Source organism: Lagopus leucura, unplaced genomic scaffold (assembly GCF_019238085.1).
Source record: "Lagopus leucura isolate 7727_CA_CO unplaced genomic scaffold, USGS_WTPT01 Super-Scaffold_100159, whole genome shotgun sequence".
Classification (NCBI taxonomy): Eukaryota; Metazoa; Chordata; class Aves; order Galliformes; family Phasianidae; genus Lagopus; species Lagopus leucura.
The window spans coordinates 34793627-34811385 of NW_024962335.1; the positions used below are offsets into that span (position 1 = coordinate 34793627).

General features: G+C 38.4%; 1 protein-coding gene across 5 annotated transcripts in view; it reads left to right on the forward strand.

The window, feature by feature from the left end:
- Window positions 1–17759, forward strand: part of CCDC91 (coiled-coil domain containing 91) — a 143648-nt gene that overhangs the window by 10793 nt on the left and 115096 nt on the right. For 2 of the 5 annotated variants that reach the window (XM_042889906.1, XM_042889911.1), the window contains exons 2-3: window positions 10743–10792; window positions 17442–17503. In XM_042889906.1, coding sequence (XP_042745840.1) covers window positions 17474–17503 — 30 coding nt within the window. In that variant the 5' untranslated portion in view covers window positions 10743–10792; window positions 17442–17473. The other 3 variants (XM_042889910.1, XM_042889909.1, XM_042889907.1) reach the window with 3 other exon arrangements.

Here is a 17759-nt window from a genome sequence, read left to right on the forward strand (position 1 = left end):
GTTACAGAATCACAGAATTGTAGGGGTTGGAAGGGACCTCCAGAGATCATCGAGTCCAACCCCCCTGCCAAAGCAGGTTCCCTACAGCAGGTTGCACAAGTAGGCATCCAGGCAGGTCTTGAACATCTCCAGAGAAGGAGACTCCACCACCTCCCTGGGCAGCCTGTTCCAGTGCTCCATCATCTCACTGTAAAGAAGTTCTTGTGCACATTTGTGCAGAACTTCCTATGCTGCAGTTTCCGTCCGTTTCCCCTTGTCCTGTCACCATTCACTACTGAAAAGAGTCCGTCCTCGCCATTCTGCCCCCCACACCTTAGATACTTATAGACCTGGATCAGGTCCCCTCTCAGTCTTCTTCTCTCAAGGCTGAACAGACCCAGTTCACTCAGCCTTCCCTCATAGGAGAGATGCTCCAGGCCCTTCACCATCTTCGTGGCCCTCCACTGGACTCTTTCCAAGAGATCCCTGTCTTTTTTGTACTGGGGAGCCCAGAACTGCCCGCAGTACTCCAGATGAGGTCTTACCAGGGCAGAGTAGAGGGGGAGGATCACCTCCTTTGACCTGCTGGCCACGCTCTTTTTAATGCACCCCAGGATGCCGTTGGCCCTCTTGGCCACAAGGGCACACTGCTGGCTCATGGCCAACCTGTCGTCCACCAGGACACCCAGGTCCCTCTCCACAGAGCTGCTCTCCAGCAGGTCATCCCCCAACCTGTACTGGTGCATGGAATTATTCCTCCCCAGATGCAAGACTCTACACTTGCTTTTGTTAAACCTCATCTGTTTTTTTTCTGCCCAGCTCTCCAGCCTATCCAGGTCTCGCTGAATGGCAGCACAGCCTTCAGGCGTGTCAGCCAATCCTCCCAACTTCGTATCATCAGCAAACTTGCTGAGGGTGGCCACTATCCCCTCATCAAGGTCACTGATGAAGATGTTGAACAAGACCAGACCCAGCACCAACCCCTGAGGAACACCGCTAGTTACAGGCCTCCAACCGGACTCTGCACCGCCAACAATGACCCTCTGCACTCTGCCAGTCAGCCAGTTCTCAACCCACCTCACTGTCCACTCATCTATCCCACACTTCCTCAGCTTTGTTATAAGGATGTCGTGGGGGACAGTATCAAATGCCTTGCTGAAATCAAGGTAGACTATATCCACTGCTCTCCCCCCATCCACCCAGCCAGAGACAACATCATAGAAGGCTACCAGCTTGGTCAAGCATGACCTCTCCCTTGTGAACCCGTGCTGACTACTCCTGATAACCTCCTTTTCTTCCAGTTGTCTGGAGATGACATCCAGCACAAGCTGTTCCATCACCTTTCCAGGGACAGAGGTGAGGCTGACTGGCCTATAATTGCCTGGATCTTCCTTCTTGCCCTTTTTGAAGACTGGAGTGACATTGGCTATCCTCCAGTCTTCAGGCACCTCCCCCATTCTCCAAGACCTCTCAAAGATGACAGAAAGCGGTTCAGCAATCACCTCTGCCAGCTCCCTCAGCTCCCGTGGATGCATCCCATCGGGTCCCACGGATTTGTGAACATTGGTGTTGCCTCGCTGCTCTCGGACTACCTCTTCCCTGACTGTAGGGAGGTCTTCCATTCCCCATACCCTCTCACTAACCTCCAGGGTCTCGGATTCCTGAGGGGGAGCTTTTTCACTGAAGGCAGAAGCAAAGAAGGCATTCAGTATCTCCGCCTTCTCAGCATCCCCTGTTACCAGAACACCCCCATCACCTAGCAGGGAAGCCACATTCTCCCTAGTCTTCCTTTTACTGTTAACGTACTTAAAAAGCCTTTTTTATTATCCTTTATCCCCTTCACCAGATTTAATTCCAGGTGGGCTTTAGCCTTCCTTGTCGCATCCCTGCAGGCCCTGACAACATTCCTATATTCTTCCCAAGTAGTCAGACCCTTTTTCCACATTTCATGGGCCTTCTTCTTTCCTTTGAGTTTGCGCACGAGCTCCTTTCTCATCCACACAGGTTTCCTGCCACCCTTTCCTGATTTCTTCCTCACAGGGGCACACCAATCCTGAGCTTGGAAGAAGAGCTGCTTAAATGCCGACCAGCTCTCACAGGCCCCCTTCCCTTCTAACACCCTAGCCCACGGGATAGCTCCAAGTAGGCCCCGAAAGAGATCGAAGTTGGCTCTCCTGAAGTCCAGGATAGCAATCCTACTTTTTGCTTTACTTCTTCCACTTAGGATCTTGAACTCCACCATCTCGTGGTCACTACAACCCAAGCTGCCCCCGACCTTTACTTCCCTGACAAGCCCTTCTCTATTAGTGAGAATAAGGTCCAGCAGTACCCCTCTCCTCGTCGATTCCTCAACCACCTGCATCAGAAAGTTGTCTTCAACACATTGCAGGAACTGTCTGGACCGCGCATGCCTGGCCACATTGCTTTTCCAGCAAATATCTGGATAATTGAAGTCCCCCATAAGCACCAGCGCCTGGGATTGTGATGCTGCTTCCAACTGTTTGTGGAAGGCCTCATCAACCTCCTCCTCCTGATCAGGGGGCCTGTGGCACACTCCCACAACAGTGTCAGCCATACCAGCCCGCCCCTTGATTCTTACCCACAAGCTCTCCACTGCTACACTGCTCTCCCCGTGTGGAGTTCAATACATTCTAGCTGCTCTCTCACATAAAGAGCAACACCACCATGCCTCGCCGTCTGATCTTTCCTAAAAAGCACATAGCCCTCCATGACAACATTCCAGTCATGCGAGCTGTCCCACCACGTCTCCATGATCACAATTAGATGGTAGCCGTGCGACCACACGCAGATCTCCAACTCTTCCTGTTTATTTCCCATACTGCGTGCATTAGTGTATAGACACTTCAGGGAAGCAGCATTCCCCTGCCACACTCCATCCCTTCGAACTCTACCCTAATCACCCATCAAGTTCACTTTTGAACCTCGAACTACCTGAACCTCAGCAGCCCTCATTTTGTCCCCTTCCCCCTTCTTACCTAGTTTAAAGACCTTTCGATGAGGCCCACCAGCTACTGGGCTAGGATCCTTTTACCCCTTGCAGACAGGTGAGCTCCATCTGCAGCTGTCATGCTGGGAGCCGAGTAAATTGCCCCATGGTCAAAAAAACCAAAGTTCTTGTGCCTGCACCAGCCTCTAAGCTATTTATTGATGAGGAGGGTTTTTTTGATCCTCTCGGTGTCCTTCCCCGCCACTGAAGGGATAGAAGAGAAGACCACCTGCATTCCCGCACCATCCAGTACCCTCCCCAGACCTTTGAAGTCATTCTTGATAGCCCTTAGGCTTCTCTTGGCAGCATCATCACTACCAACCTGAACTACCAATAAGGGATAGTAATCAGATGGGCGAATAAGCCCAGGCAGCTTTCTAGAGATGTCCCTGACCCTTCCCCTTCGGAGGCAGCACACTTCCCTCTGGGTGGGGTCAGGTCGACATATCGGGCCCTCAGTTCCTTTTAGAAGGGAATCACCTACAACTATCACCCTTCTTTCTTTACCAAAGAGGCGGTCTTCAAGCGTGGAGCTGACCGCCTCTCCTTAGGAAATCTCAGAGGCTGTTCCACCACCTCATTCTCAGCCTCCTCACCCTCCAGTTCCAGGGTTCCAAACCTATTACTTAGAAGCACCTGAGGAACCGAGGTAGGTTGGAAAGGGCACTGCCTGCGTCGCTGAGGTGGGACCTGCTGCCATTCCTCTTCTCTCAAGTCAGCTCTCTCAGTTTGACTACGGCAAGGGAGAGAGTCCAGTACAGGCTGGGGGTTGCAATCTCTGCTTGTTTCTCGCAGAGAGTTACATCACCAGTCTATCTCCCTCTCGCAGTCTCTAATGGATCTTAACCTCTCCACCTCTTCCCCAAGCTCCACCACAAGGCTGAGCAGCTCATCCACCTGCTCGCACCTTGCACAGGTGGCATCCCTCCCATCGTCCCCCGGCAGCAGCAGACTCAGGCACTCCCTGCAGCCAGAGACTTGAACCGCTGCAGTTCTGGGCAGTCCCTCTGTCTGGGGGACAGTCCCTCTATTGCTCTTTCCAGTTAAGCATTTCCTCATTAAATACTTAGCCAAAATGCGCCACTAGAATTGATTTCATTTATTTTGTGGTGGGACTAGAATGAAGGATTGGAATTGCATGACTTTAAATTTTAGTACTAAATACACTACATACCTAAATTTTCTCTTACATAATTTTTTTGTTTATTGTATAGTATGGTATAGATAGTACAGTGTTTCTTTTTTTTTTCTTTTTTTAAAAATTTCTGGGACCTACAGTCAGCTTCTTTTAATTGGCTTCCTTTTTTTTTTTTTTTTTTTTTTTTTTTTTTTTTTTTTTACAATACTTTCCTGGGCTACAGTATTTGAGGTCAGTGTGTATGTACAGAGAGAAGTAAACTGGGAATCCTGTCTCTGAGGGTAGGAATCCAGTATAGTTCTAGATGGAAAGCAAAATATTTCAGTACATAATATTGCCAGCTTGCCAGTTAAGTTTTAAACAGAACTTTATATGCGTGCAATTTCCAAAATGGAAGTAATGTAGAATTTCTAAAGACTTTTGCATGTGATATACGTGCTGTAGTTGACTTGCCTTCAGTTCTGTAAGCTGCTTGAGTGAAAAATCAATGTTTTGTTCTGACAGATTACAAATTGAAGAATTGTGTCTGATTTGAAGGGCTGGTTATCAGTGAAAATTTGTGGTCTGTTATGCTGTCTGCTGATGGGGGCTCAAGTTTTTGTCCTTTTTCTGTCTGTTATGTGGGAAACTTTAAAAAGTTTGATGTGAATCTTTTTTCTTCTGGATGAGTTCTTGCTGACATGGTTAGAACTAATGTACTGTTAAAATAACTGCAGAAAGCTTCTCAGAAATTGTCAGTGTAAATACTTGTGTTTAAAAATTACTGTCAACCTAGAAAATCCATATGGAAATTGAATAAGAATTGCTGGGTGGTAAATAACAAGATGAGGTATTGGTAGTCTAGGATCAGGTTCATTTTATTATTAAAAGATAAATAATCTGTTTTAGGATTTTTGTGAGTAGTTTTCTCTTGTTAATGAATGCTTAAAAAGTTTGTAATATTTTTATGTGACTTTACTGATTTTGCAGGTACATGAGATTTGATGAATTGATAAATGCATGTCTGAACTGCTTGTAAGGTACATAGAGGCCTGACTTATTCTTTGCTGGAATGGAAAAAAAAGCAGTACTAGTTCAAGAACCATTTCCTTTGAAAGGAGAAAATACAGGAATTAATATGCTTGAAAATTTCAGAAACAGAGACAAGTTACATTTAATTTTGGGAACAGTTCCATTTAAATTGTCTGTCTCCTTGAAGAGAACCCATTTCAACCCCCTCCTCTCCAACTCTTCCTCAACACACATTGCCCCAGTGGTAAGGTGAATTTATACACAGGCTAAGATGCAGTTATAGTTTTGGTTTTTTTTTTTTCTTAATTGCCATAGGAAGCATAAAAAATGTATTTTTTTTATACTTTTAGAGCACAGTTTTAAAAATCAGTCACATTTGAAAGAGGCCAAGGTAAAACTGTAAACTCACAGTTTCAAATTGTTTTTACAATTTTAAAGATATTGATCTGTGAGTCTGCTTAATGTATTGCAGTGTGTTTAAGATGGATTCGAGAAGTTTATTTTTTCTGTTAGCAATTTTTCTTTTTTTTAAATTAAGAAGAATATTGCAAAAATATAACGTGCTTTTATTTTGGAGACTCTTCAGCAGGTACCAGCTATGTTAAAATTATTCAGATATATTACCTTTCTTTTAATGTAAAATACACTGTGATCTGATTACAGTTTCCAGGTTAGAAGGCTAGATGATAAATGACAATTTACATTAAAAAATGAAGGTATGTTTAATGTATGTCAATTTCTAAGGAGAGAAAGGAAATAGCTCTGATTTTTATGCTTTTTTTGAGAAATATCATATTCTCAAATATGAATTTGTTTATTTACAATAATGCTTTTGCTAAAATCGGCAGAAAAACACCCACAGAAACAGTCTGAAGTTTCAAGCTGTGAAATGCACTTGTTTTTGATATTATAGAGTGTAAGCGTAGAGTATGAATTGCAGTTCTTCAAGTAGTCGGAATTTTTCCTGCTGACTTCAGTGAAACAAAACTTGGCTTCGGTGGTGAGTTGGTAGACTAAACCAGCGAAATTGCCCAGTAAATAATGAAGTTAAAAGATACGAGACTGCATATAGTTCGCTCTTTGAAACCTGAATTTCTGTCATCTCAGTCTTCATAGAATCAGGTTTGGGCTAGATGGGACCTTTAAGATCATCTAGTCCCAACTCCACCTGCTATAGGCAGGGACACCTCCCTCTAGACCAAATTACTCAAAGCCCCATACAGCCTGGCTTTGAATGCTTCCAAGAAGGGGCCATACGCAGCCTCTCTGGATAACCAGTTCAAGTGTCTCACCGCCTTCACTGTAAAGAATTTTTTCCTAATATCTAGTCTAAACCTACCTTCTTTTGGTTTTAAACCCTTTCCCCCTTTCCTTTCACTGTATGCCCTTCTAAAAAATCCCAACCCAGCTTTCCTGTAGGCTCCCTTCAGTTACTGGAAGTAATTGAAGTACCCCCAGAGCCTTCTCTTCTGAAACATAGGAAAAATAAGGAAAAACACTATTTCTTTCGTAATGTTTAACTACTATATTTAAAAGTGTTCTTTATTTTGATCTTTACTGTTCCATGTTTTGATGAAAAGCTTCATTTTTAAATACAAATCAAGGGGATCTATTTAATTTTGAAGCTCACATTTTTAGATGATTTTTTTTTCCCATAGCACTAGTTTAAAAATAAAAAGCAAGAAAAAGCAAAAAAAAAATCTCCAATTCTCCTATCTTATTGTTTAATTTGAAGAGATCTCCACTTTGAATTAATATTATTAGTTTGTTCAAGCTACCCCATGTTCTTTTGAGTATGTATGTATATTCATAGCCTATGTTTTAGTTTGGGATGTTGGCATAGTAAATTTTTTCTGTGATGCTCTGTTACTGAGACTGTGTGAAAAACTATATTTTTAGATATTTAAATCAGTGTCAAAGTTCTCTTGTGTTGATATTTTAGAGTTTTTATGCTTGGAAAGCTTCTCACTTCATCATAAGACTCTTCTTTTTAAGTTCTTGTAAAAATGCATTTTCTGATAGTAAAAATATTTGATGGCATTCAGGTAGGCTGGTTGTTAAAACAATAGAGAAGCTTAACTATTTCAATTAAGTTGTTGAAACTTAATAACTTAAGTAGAAATGCCTTTGAAATATGACCATTCTATTGTACTTTCGAAGCCTCAATTTCTTAGGTTTGTCTTAGGTTATGGAAGAACATGTGTGTCCTTGTATTCCAAAATCTTTAACTGTAGATGCTTTAGTACCAGTTATTTATTTCCTTCCAAGTAAAAAGGTTGTGTCATCTGAGTAAGCAATTTACAAAAAGTAAACGTACAGTCGAAGTGTCCAATTGCATGAACTCTTTACTGTCTGGTTTTGAAATACAGCTCTTCTTTTAGGAGAAACAAAGCACTGTGTCTGTGAAGACCAAGAGTAAAACATAGATAGAGATTGCTGAATCTTAAATGAAAGGTTTTTTTCGAGCCAAATTGTTATGAAATGTGAACTTTAACAAAATAATAATTAAAAAAAAAGAATTGCTATTTGTAGATGTATTTCCTTGTTCACAGTTGAATTGTGCAACTTAATGAACTTTTTTGAGAGTTTTGAACTAATCACAGTTCAAATTGAAAGATTTTGAGCAAATTAATCAATAAACCAAGTTTTCTATTACTTCCAGATAATAAATATTCGCTACGCACTTTTACTTGTAAAACATTTTTTCATGCTAGCATCACCTCATCCTTCCTCAGGAAATATCTTTGTTTTAAGAGATTTACTCAAGACTATTTTATGAAGTCACGATAAAAATATTTCACTCGGATTTTGCTGTTTGTGGCCCCCTCTGTGTCTGTGGAGACTTCTAGATATACTTTCCCTTCCATTCTTCTCTGGATATTGGTTCACTTGTCATTAACAAACCCAATTCTAAAATGCTCTTGAACAGATACTAGTTGTTAATAGTATAATTTAACTGGAGAATGATCTCTTTTAATTTTAATTTTAATTTTTTACAGCCTTTGCTTCTGTGATTCAATACATTTCCTAGCTGTACTGTTCTTAATAAAACAAAGTATTGATTCTTATATCATACATGGAAGTAGAGGTTTCCTAGTCCAAAACTTTGCTTAAAGGAGGACAAAGCGTAGGTTGTTCAGAGACTTGTTCAATTCTGAGTATGTCAAGGAATGAAGAGCCAACACTGTTTATGGGCTACCCATTCCAATAGTAGGTCAGAATTTTCACTATTCTGGCATTTCTTCTGTGCATCTTGTCCTGTTCCTGTCTAAGTCTGATACCAGTCCATCTCTAAGAGAACTCTGTAAAATTTTGTGGTCCCTAGTATGGTTTGAGTGTGAGTCATTAGAACCTAGTGTGGTCACTTTTGCTCAAGCGTTTACAGGGCGATTACTGACTGATCTGTGCTACCTAGTTAATGGTAGACAAGTCAAGCTTTTCTTAGCTATTTATAGAATACAGACATATTTCCAGGATTCAAATTGTCAGTCATCTGAAGCAAGGTTACAGATCGTTCGTCTGGACTTGATTAATTACAGGTATATGCCTGGCTGTGAAAAACAGAAATGCTCTTTAATTCTAACAATGTCTTGTGCTGGTGTTAGCGTTCCTTTCTTTCAGAAAACACAACATATTTTCATTATATCAGCTTTACTGAACTTATCACAGAAGTTTGTGTATATTTTATAAATTCTGTGACTTTTGAAGTTAAAAGATGTTTGTGGTGCAGAAGGCTTATAGGGGACATTAAATAGTTTTAAAAATTATTCAAGTGGTTGATTATTTTATGATAAAACAGAAGTTTGTGGTCTGGTCACAGAAACTGATCGTGGTGAAGACTGGAAACCTTTGAAGGCCTTTCTATAACATCTTGAATGGTTAGAATTCAGTATTCTGAGAAAGTTACCATTATTTGTTCAGATGAATGGCAGTACTATACAGATCCTTTCTCTGGAGTTAAAATGGTCTTCATTTGTATCCAGATACCTGCAATCAAATGGGTTTTTTTGCTTGTTTGTTTTTAAAGCACTAAGTTCTTAAAGTTGGGAATAGCTGACCAAGACTCACGGCAGGTAAAATCCTCAGTGACTAAGTAAATATGGTCACTAAAATTGCTTTTGTCAGGAGGTAACCCTCTGGAGTTAAGTCTGTCCTTGTCTTGTTAGTGAGTTATGGTTTTTTTTGTTTTGTTTTCTGTTTTTTTCCTGACGTAGATCTCGGTGACAAAGGCATTTAGAAGCCAAACTATACAGACCTTCTCTCCATTCAACCTCTTAATTTGAAGTATCACTGTGGTATGATATAATCCTGAGTACTTAAGATTGGGCAAGGAGTTCCCATGTGGTCCATGGATTGTGGTCTAATACAGAGTCAAAAATGGTACATCTGTGTGGTAGATCTCTAACTCAGGAAATACTCTGAAGTAAAGCTTTGCAACTATTTCTGAATCACAAATAGAGCATTATTTTAGACATTGGCCTAGAGTTGACACTTTCTTATTGATCCAGGAGAAAATGCTTCTGTTTCAATTTATATTTGGTCTTTCCTGTACTTAAATGCACACCATATATGTGGTAGTTTTACATTTACAGTAGCTTTTTGGGTAGCTTTGCATTTAGTTTTACATATACAGTTGGGCATCTAGGGAAAGTTGTTTACCCCTGCTAGTAATTTCCTTTTGCTCCCAGTTGATTTTAGAAAGACCTACAAAGAAAATTCCAGTTTCCTGACCACTTCATGGCTAACTAAAAGTTAAAGCATATTAATGAGGGCATAAATGCCTCCTGAAAGCTAAGCGGCATGGTACACCAACACTTCACTAGGAAGCCTATTCCAATAGTTTACCGCCTCCACAGTAAAGGCATTTTTCCTAATGCCTGGTCGGAGTCTCTCCTGGAACAGTCTTGTGCTATTCCCACACATGTGGCCATCAGTTCTCAGGAGTAGGAGTAGCCTGGTACCTCTGCTTTCTCCAGTCATGGAAGCTGCAGCAAGCAATGAGATCTTCTTTCAGCTTCTCCAGACTGAACAGCCCAAGTATCCTCAGCCTCTCCTCACAGGACATACATGCTGGTAACCCTGTTACCAGCTTTGATGCTCTCTTTTGGGTGATTTCAAGAACTTCAACAGTCTTTTTTGTATTGTGGGGACCAGAAGTGCAGAGAGTACTCAGAGTGATGCCACAGAACTGAGTAGAATATGATTCATGAATAAAAGTTTTATTTTAATTTCTTTAATAAGAACTATATCCAAGGAAAGAGTAAAAAAAGTTTTTGTTCAGTTAATGATTGTATATAGTTACTAAGATTTTTGTCCACCCTTATTATGCTTATAAAGGTGTATATTTTAGTGTTTAATCCTATGCTGTGCTTCGTTGTTCTGAAAATGTTTCTTAAAGTAAAATTGTGAAAGGTAGTTATAGAAGTCCTCAAGATTACACAAGATGTTCTTGTTACATGGAACTGATGTAAATGCAACTCCTGCATCTTCTATTTTATTACATACTGCACTGAGTTGTTCAAAAGTAGTGTTATTTCAAAATGAGTTATGAAGCTAGATGTGAAATAATCACATCACACATATAACGTAGACTCTTGTTTCTTACAGGCTCTGCACCTTTTGTTCAGGGCTTGACTCCCGAGTAAAAGACCTAGGAGGTATAATGTTTTTTTGTTATTGGCTGTTTGTTATGAATCTTAAATTTGCTCTTGGAATAGATTAACAAATACTTTGCATATGTTATTTGATGCAGATTAATGTTTGCCTGTTACTGTCACATTCCTTAATGTGCTGGTTTTATCTGAGAACAATAAGACCCCCTGCATTCTTAACAGTAGAAAACTTAATTGAATTTCTAGGTTTCTTTGGACACTTTGTTCTCTGAAATTACAAAAACTTGTGTTTCTTTTTAAAATGTCATCCTAATGTTCATCTCTTCTAGCCAGCAGTCTATAGATCTCATAAAAAAAACTCTAGCTTATCCAAGATTGATTAGTGAGTACTGAAATTGAAGTACCTAATAGTAGAAGCATTTTGAGAATATCAGATGAAATAATCATCCTAATTTCCTATCATATTACTAATTTATTAGTTATGCTTTAGTCATGAACTGTTAATTTCTCATGGAAGTCCAGTGTAATTTTTGATAAAGATTCTCATTCCTTAAACACTGCATTTACTATATTTGGAATGCAGTAAAATTTCCCAAATTGTTATTCCTCATGGTCTCGTTGAAGTTTGCCTCTGGTCAGATACATACTTTACTTCCCAGAAACAAGTGATAAATATTAAAATTTTAATGCAGATTGTACATTTTATCTTTGCAGGAATTTTTTCCAGTTCATTTTTACTGTATCTGGTTAGGTGATTTTAAAGTTTGCAAAAGCTTTTCATGACAAACAACATTGCTGCAAGGTGAATTTCAGAATTGGAAGCTCAAAAAAAAAAAAGCAGCACTAAAAGTCACATGCTTTCTAAGTTGTTCCTTTGAAGTGTACAAAATTATGCAACTAAGAGAGCTGCTTTCTCAAAATTATGGTCCAGTTAATGGTGGCTCGTAGAATGTACCTGGCAAAATTAGTTGTTTCTGTTATCAAAGCAAATTTAAATTTGCCTTAAAGATCAGGACTCGATTCATTTGAATTCGTATAGAATTAGACAAATGAAAAATTTTTAAATTCAACATTTGGATCTCTACTAATCTTGATTTCTGGATTTGAAGAATACCAGGATTTATGGAGGGATTACAACATTCCTTCTCCTCCAAACAGTTGGATTGGGAAGGAGGGGGCTTTTTCTCCCATCTTACTTTTTTTTCTTTCTGTCTTATTCTTTGTGAAAGTCTACACATCTTCCTGTGTATAAAAACATGACTTTGATTTCACCAAGTTCTCATGATGAGTGTTAAGCTGATGATTGAGTGCTGGTGGCTGTGTTTTGTGTGCCTGTGAGCATCTCAGATATGTACACGTCTGTATTTCATAGAATCATAGAACCATTAAAGTTGGAGAAGAGGACTAAGGTTATCTAGACCAACCATCAATCTATTATCACCGTACCCACTAAACCATGTCACTCAGTGCCACATCTACCCTTTCCTTTCTGTCCCTCCAGGGAAAGTGAAACCACCCTCCCGGGCAGCCTGTTCCAATAGCTTAGCACTGTGAGAGGTAGTATTTCCTAATATCCCACCTGAAAATCCCCTGGCACAACTTAAAGCCAATACTCTTGTTCTATTGCTAGTTATCTGGGAAAAGAGGCTAACTCCTGCCTTGCTGCATCCTCCTTTCAGCTAGCTGTAGGGAGCAATAAGGTGTCCTCTGAGCTTCCTCCAGTCCCAGTTCCCTCGGCTACTCCTTGTAACACTTGTGTTACAGACACTTTAAATTTGAATACTTGCATCATGCGTTGTTAGCAGTCGTAGAGAATGTCCTGAGCAAACTTATCATTGTTGACCATGCTTTTTTGCAAGCAGTTGGACTAGATGACCTGCTGAGATCCCTTCTAGTCTGAATTATTGTATGATTTGCTTCATACAAACTTGATAATAAAATCCACTATTTAATGAAAACGCAGGGGCTTACATCTCTGTAATCCTTGAAAAGCTTTCTTTTCACAGAAGTGTGACTCTGAGAGTAATTTCTGAAGCCCTTGTAGGACATGACTGTCTGGAGAGCTAATGTTTTGGAAATTGCATGGGTTACCTGCTGTGTCTTTTCCAACCATAATTTCTGTGAGTCTGCATTTTGGAGGTTGATTCCTTATTACCTAATTTTACAGTTACTTAATTCCAGTAACAGGCATGTTTTAAGAGATCACATTTAGTCATGGTAAGACTGTGTGTGTTGTTTCAGGTTTGTTGTTTGGTTTGGTTTATTGTCTTTTTTTTTAATCCTTCTGTGGTTGTCAGCACTTAATGTAATCTTTTCAATTCTGATGCCACAAAACCTTTTTTTGCCTTAGTCTTCACTGGCAGCTGCTCTTCATACACTCTCTGAGTGGATCATTCAAAAGGTGGGAACTCTGGAAGTGATGTCTCTCCTGCTGAGAGCAAAGATCAAGTTTGCAACCAGTTAAGGAACTTAAACATCCATAAATCTATGGATTCTGATGAGATGCATCCCAGAGTCCTGAAGGAATTGGCTGAGGTAGTTGCCAGACCACTCTCAGTGATAGTTGTGGCAGTCAAGTGAGGTCCCTGGTGACTGGGGAAAAGACAATGTCACACTCATTTTTTAGAAGGGTAGAAAGAATGACTCGGGGAACTACCAATCTGTAAGCCTCACCATAGTGCCAGGGAAGGTCATTGAGTGTATCTTTCTGGAAGCTGTGCTAAGATACTTGGAAGACAGGGAGGTGATAACAGGCAAGAAGTTCTTATCAATAAAGATAATGAAGCTCTGGAACAGGTTGCCCAGAGAGGTGATGGAAGGCCCGTCCTTGGGGATGTTCAAGATTAGACTGTATGTAGGGGACTCAGAGCAACTTGATCTAGCAGTAGATGCCCCTCCAGTTGCAGGGGAGTTGGACTAGGTGACATTTAAAGGTCTCTTTCAATTCAAATGATTCTATGATTCTATGAAATATTGTTCCCAGTCTATAAGGAAAGAAAAGTTTTATGCAAGAAGTAATATGCGTTTGGAAAGACAGTGTCTTGTAATAATAATTCTTATACTAAGACTTTAACAAAAGTGAACTTGTCAACCACTGAATTTCTGAAATGTCTTTTGTCCAAGTTCATTAGGGCTTGGTCTATACATTGCTTACTCATATACCTGCTAAATTTGCAGTTACATTCTGATTTTTCTTTTTTTTTTTGTCTTCATTAAACAAAATATGTAGGCAGGCTAGTGTTTCTTTTTTTACAGACCAGAAGCTTAGCCTTTTGTTCAAAAGCAGAGGTGCCTTTAAGCGTATTAAAGCATTTTCTGTATAGCAAGGGATCCTTCCTAGCTGGTTGACCATTTAGACTACAATTCATATGGAATCTCTGAAGACTTGGAAATCAGTGGATTAGCAGTTGGACGTGGAAAACACCATTGATACTTCTTGGATTTCTTTAGGAGTTTTTTTCCTGTGTTCCATTTAGATTAAATGAGGCATGATTCAAAACTGTGCTAGCCAAACAGCCAAGAAATGCCTGCTAAAATTTGTGAAGCAAGGTAGTGTTAAGTCAAGATAAATCTGATGATGATCTCAAAATTATGAATACTATATGTAAAATGTAATGTAAAGATGATGGACCCAATAAGAATAAGCGTGTGTGTGAAAAGTGACTTAATTCTATGTTATGTATCTCTAAGTTCTTAGAAGTGTTCTTGTTGGGGTTTGTTGTTGCCTTTTTGGAAATTCTTGCTAATGTTTAATACATGTTTTTCCTACAGAGACATCTGTTCTTACTGCACAGAAGTGGTGCATGTGATGATAAATTAAATTAATTGATCGGTGTTGTTCTTTGAATATTATCTTTCATATTTTATAGATTCTTGTTTGTTTTCCCTCAGCCCGACTTCTCTAATTCAGTGTGCCTTTCCAAAAGTTCTCTGAATTTCTTCCAGTTTGTGTTATAAAACATGGTACTAAATGTGGAATGTATTTTATCCCATTGAGATTTAACAACTGGTTCTGAGAAAAAGAGAGTATCTCTTGCTCTGTGGTGAGAAAATCTGCTATTTGGAATGTGGTATTTTGAAGTAACTTCTAGTACAGCCTATGGCACCTGAAGCCATGACATGCATAGTGTAGATAAAGAATCATTTGCTTTTCTAAAGATTTTTAGCTTTGATTGCTATATGAATGCTGTTTCTTTGAATAGGTTTAGAACGTTGCTATTACGTAGCTTTATAAGCCCTTGTTAAGGTACTAAGCCACACTGAAGCAGAAGGGCAAAAGCTCGCTTGATCTTGATTTTCAGAATGAATACAGACCGTGAAAGCAGGGCCTCACGATCCTTCTGAAAGTATGTCACACACTGAAAGTATTAGATATATTTCAGGAACATGTTTTTAAGACTGAGTTTATTCTACAGCACTTAGTTTGGACTTTTCCAAGCACATCAACAAAAGTAAGAGTTAAAAAAGCTGTTTCACCTTTTTACAGAAACATTTTTGTTAGCTGAATCAACTGTCTTAAGTATATTAAAAAAAAAATTCTGTTGCAAAGTAGATCAGGCTGTATACAGGGTTAAATGAAACTAGAAGTACTTCAATAATCATTAATGCCAAAAAACCTATTACTATTGTACATTTTAATTCAAATTAAACAGAATGCAATTATTGAGTGTTCTTATGATTTTATATATGTAGCAATTTACATTCTTTTCCACAATGAAGCTCTTTTTAAATCAAGAGGAGGGCTCATTTAACATAGCAGCCTTCTATAGTAAAAATAATTCATCCAGAATTTTCAGATTCCTTTCAGTACCTCAGATTAAAGATCAGGTTAAATTTTATAGTTGCCAACTTGTCTTGGAATGCCACTTATTACTGTATGTTCACTTTCTCATTTATACATGGCTGCCTTGATTTTGCAGTGCTGTTCCAATTTCTCTTTTGTTGCTGTGATTTATCTTTGCGTATTTCATATTTTTCAGTAGCATATTAAAGTTCTGAATGTTAACAGAATGCGTGAATGTTGGACCAGTTAAGATTAATACTGACTGGAAAAATACCCAATCACCTTCTCCCTCAGAAGCAAAATAACATTTGCAGTCCCTAAAAGATGTGTAGTTCTGAAAATCAAAAGTAAATATTGGATCATGCTCTTTTTTAGTTCAACCAGATCTACTTACATTTCAATAGTGATTTAATTGAAATTTATCAATAAGAACTTGGAAATAAATATGTTGAAGTTCGGAAGATGTTTATTTAAGCTTTTCCTGGTAGTGTTTTTCAACAGAGGATATAAACTGAAGGTATCCAATTTGACACAAATCTGGAGATGTCCTCCAAACCTTTTGAATTCTTCTGTTTCTGAAGATGTGCTTTCGTAGTATTAAGTTTCACCATCCTATAAACTGAAGTCAATTAACTTTGCAAGTGTTTTGACATTAAAAAAAAAGTCTTTTTGTATCCTTCATTTGCATACCATGGTGAGTTTTTTTTCACTGTATAATACCCTTCCATGAACAGCCATGTATATCTTACGTTGCTAATGAAAGTAACCCAACTTATCTTGCAGTTTTGTAAAAGGAATGTCAGCTTAACTATAAATATTTCAAAATACCACAGAATTTAGGGCTACAACTCAAAAATGCTGATCAGTTTGTAAAATCTAAATCAACCCCTACATGAAACCTAGAGAAGGACCTCTGTGGTAGCAAAAAGATTTCCAGAAATTCACTGCAAGATTTTTCTGAGCTGCAGTTTGTGCTGACAGCTAAGAATAAATAGGAAAATTTGATTTAATTACAGTGCTGATTTGGAAAAGCAACTTAAGAGTAGACAGTGTTTTATATTTTAATTCCTGATCACAGAGCTGTAAATTATAGTGCATATTTTTCTGTATCATTAAATTGAGTTGTGTTCATTATTAAGAAAATAATTTATTTCAGAATCTAATGGTCTGAAATTGTTTTTTTTTTTTAATATTCAGATAAACTGGATTGTGTTGCTGTTAGTATCATTTACGTAGGTACTAGAGAATTGACTGCTATGTTTCAGAGCAATAGACATAACTTTAAAATTAATTTTTCCCATTTTTCCATCTTAAAAAGCATTTGTTACTGTCTTATTTTGAGAAGTTCAGTATTGTGCTTATCTTTTCTCTTGAAGGTTTTCATATTTCAACTTTAAAAGTTCAAACTTTTTTTTACTTGTATCAATAAAAATTTGCTTCTTAAAGGAAATTTGCAGCTTTAGCCCTTGTAACCTCTGTGTGAATTTTTTTTAATTTCTTTTTTATAGGACTCTTGATGTCTTGTGTAATTTGTACAGTGGGGTGATTGCAGATAGCTTGTGGAGTTGGAGTTGAGCATTGAATGGCTGAATCCTCTTTTCTGAATGTGAAGGTGATAAGGTTAGGAAGAGCACAATAGATAAGCTAGGAATTTGTATCCAAGTATTTATCCATCTGTCATTTAACTGAGTTATTATACATAACAGTACAGTATATTAACTGAGTTATTATACATAAAAAATGTAGGAGTCAGGTTTCTTTCTTTTGACTCCTAGTTGATCATAAAATTAGTTGATTGTGAGACATTTGTCTTATGAAACTGACCAATGAAGTGTATTCATTATCCTGCAGTGTATTGCATTGTAAACAGGATGTAAATAATTGGTGATTTTGGTTTTGTTTTTAAATCAGGATTTCTACCATACTGTAGTACTTGTTGAAAAATGGATGATGATGATTTTGGGGGATTTGAGGTATGTTGATTTAATTTTGAAACTTAACTGTTTATGTGAAAACAGTTCTGACAGTATTATTTTCAAGAAATATATTACACCTCTGCTTCTGTTAATTTTGTTAACTTCATGAAAATGTCAAATTAATAGTTACATACTTTAGTAATGCAAACTAATATTTTATTCTGGAATTGTACTGAAGTCGGGGATGACAAATAGATTTTATTTAATCTTTAACTTCCTAAGCAGTGTATTCTCAAGTATCATCAATCTAAAT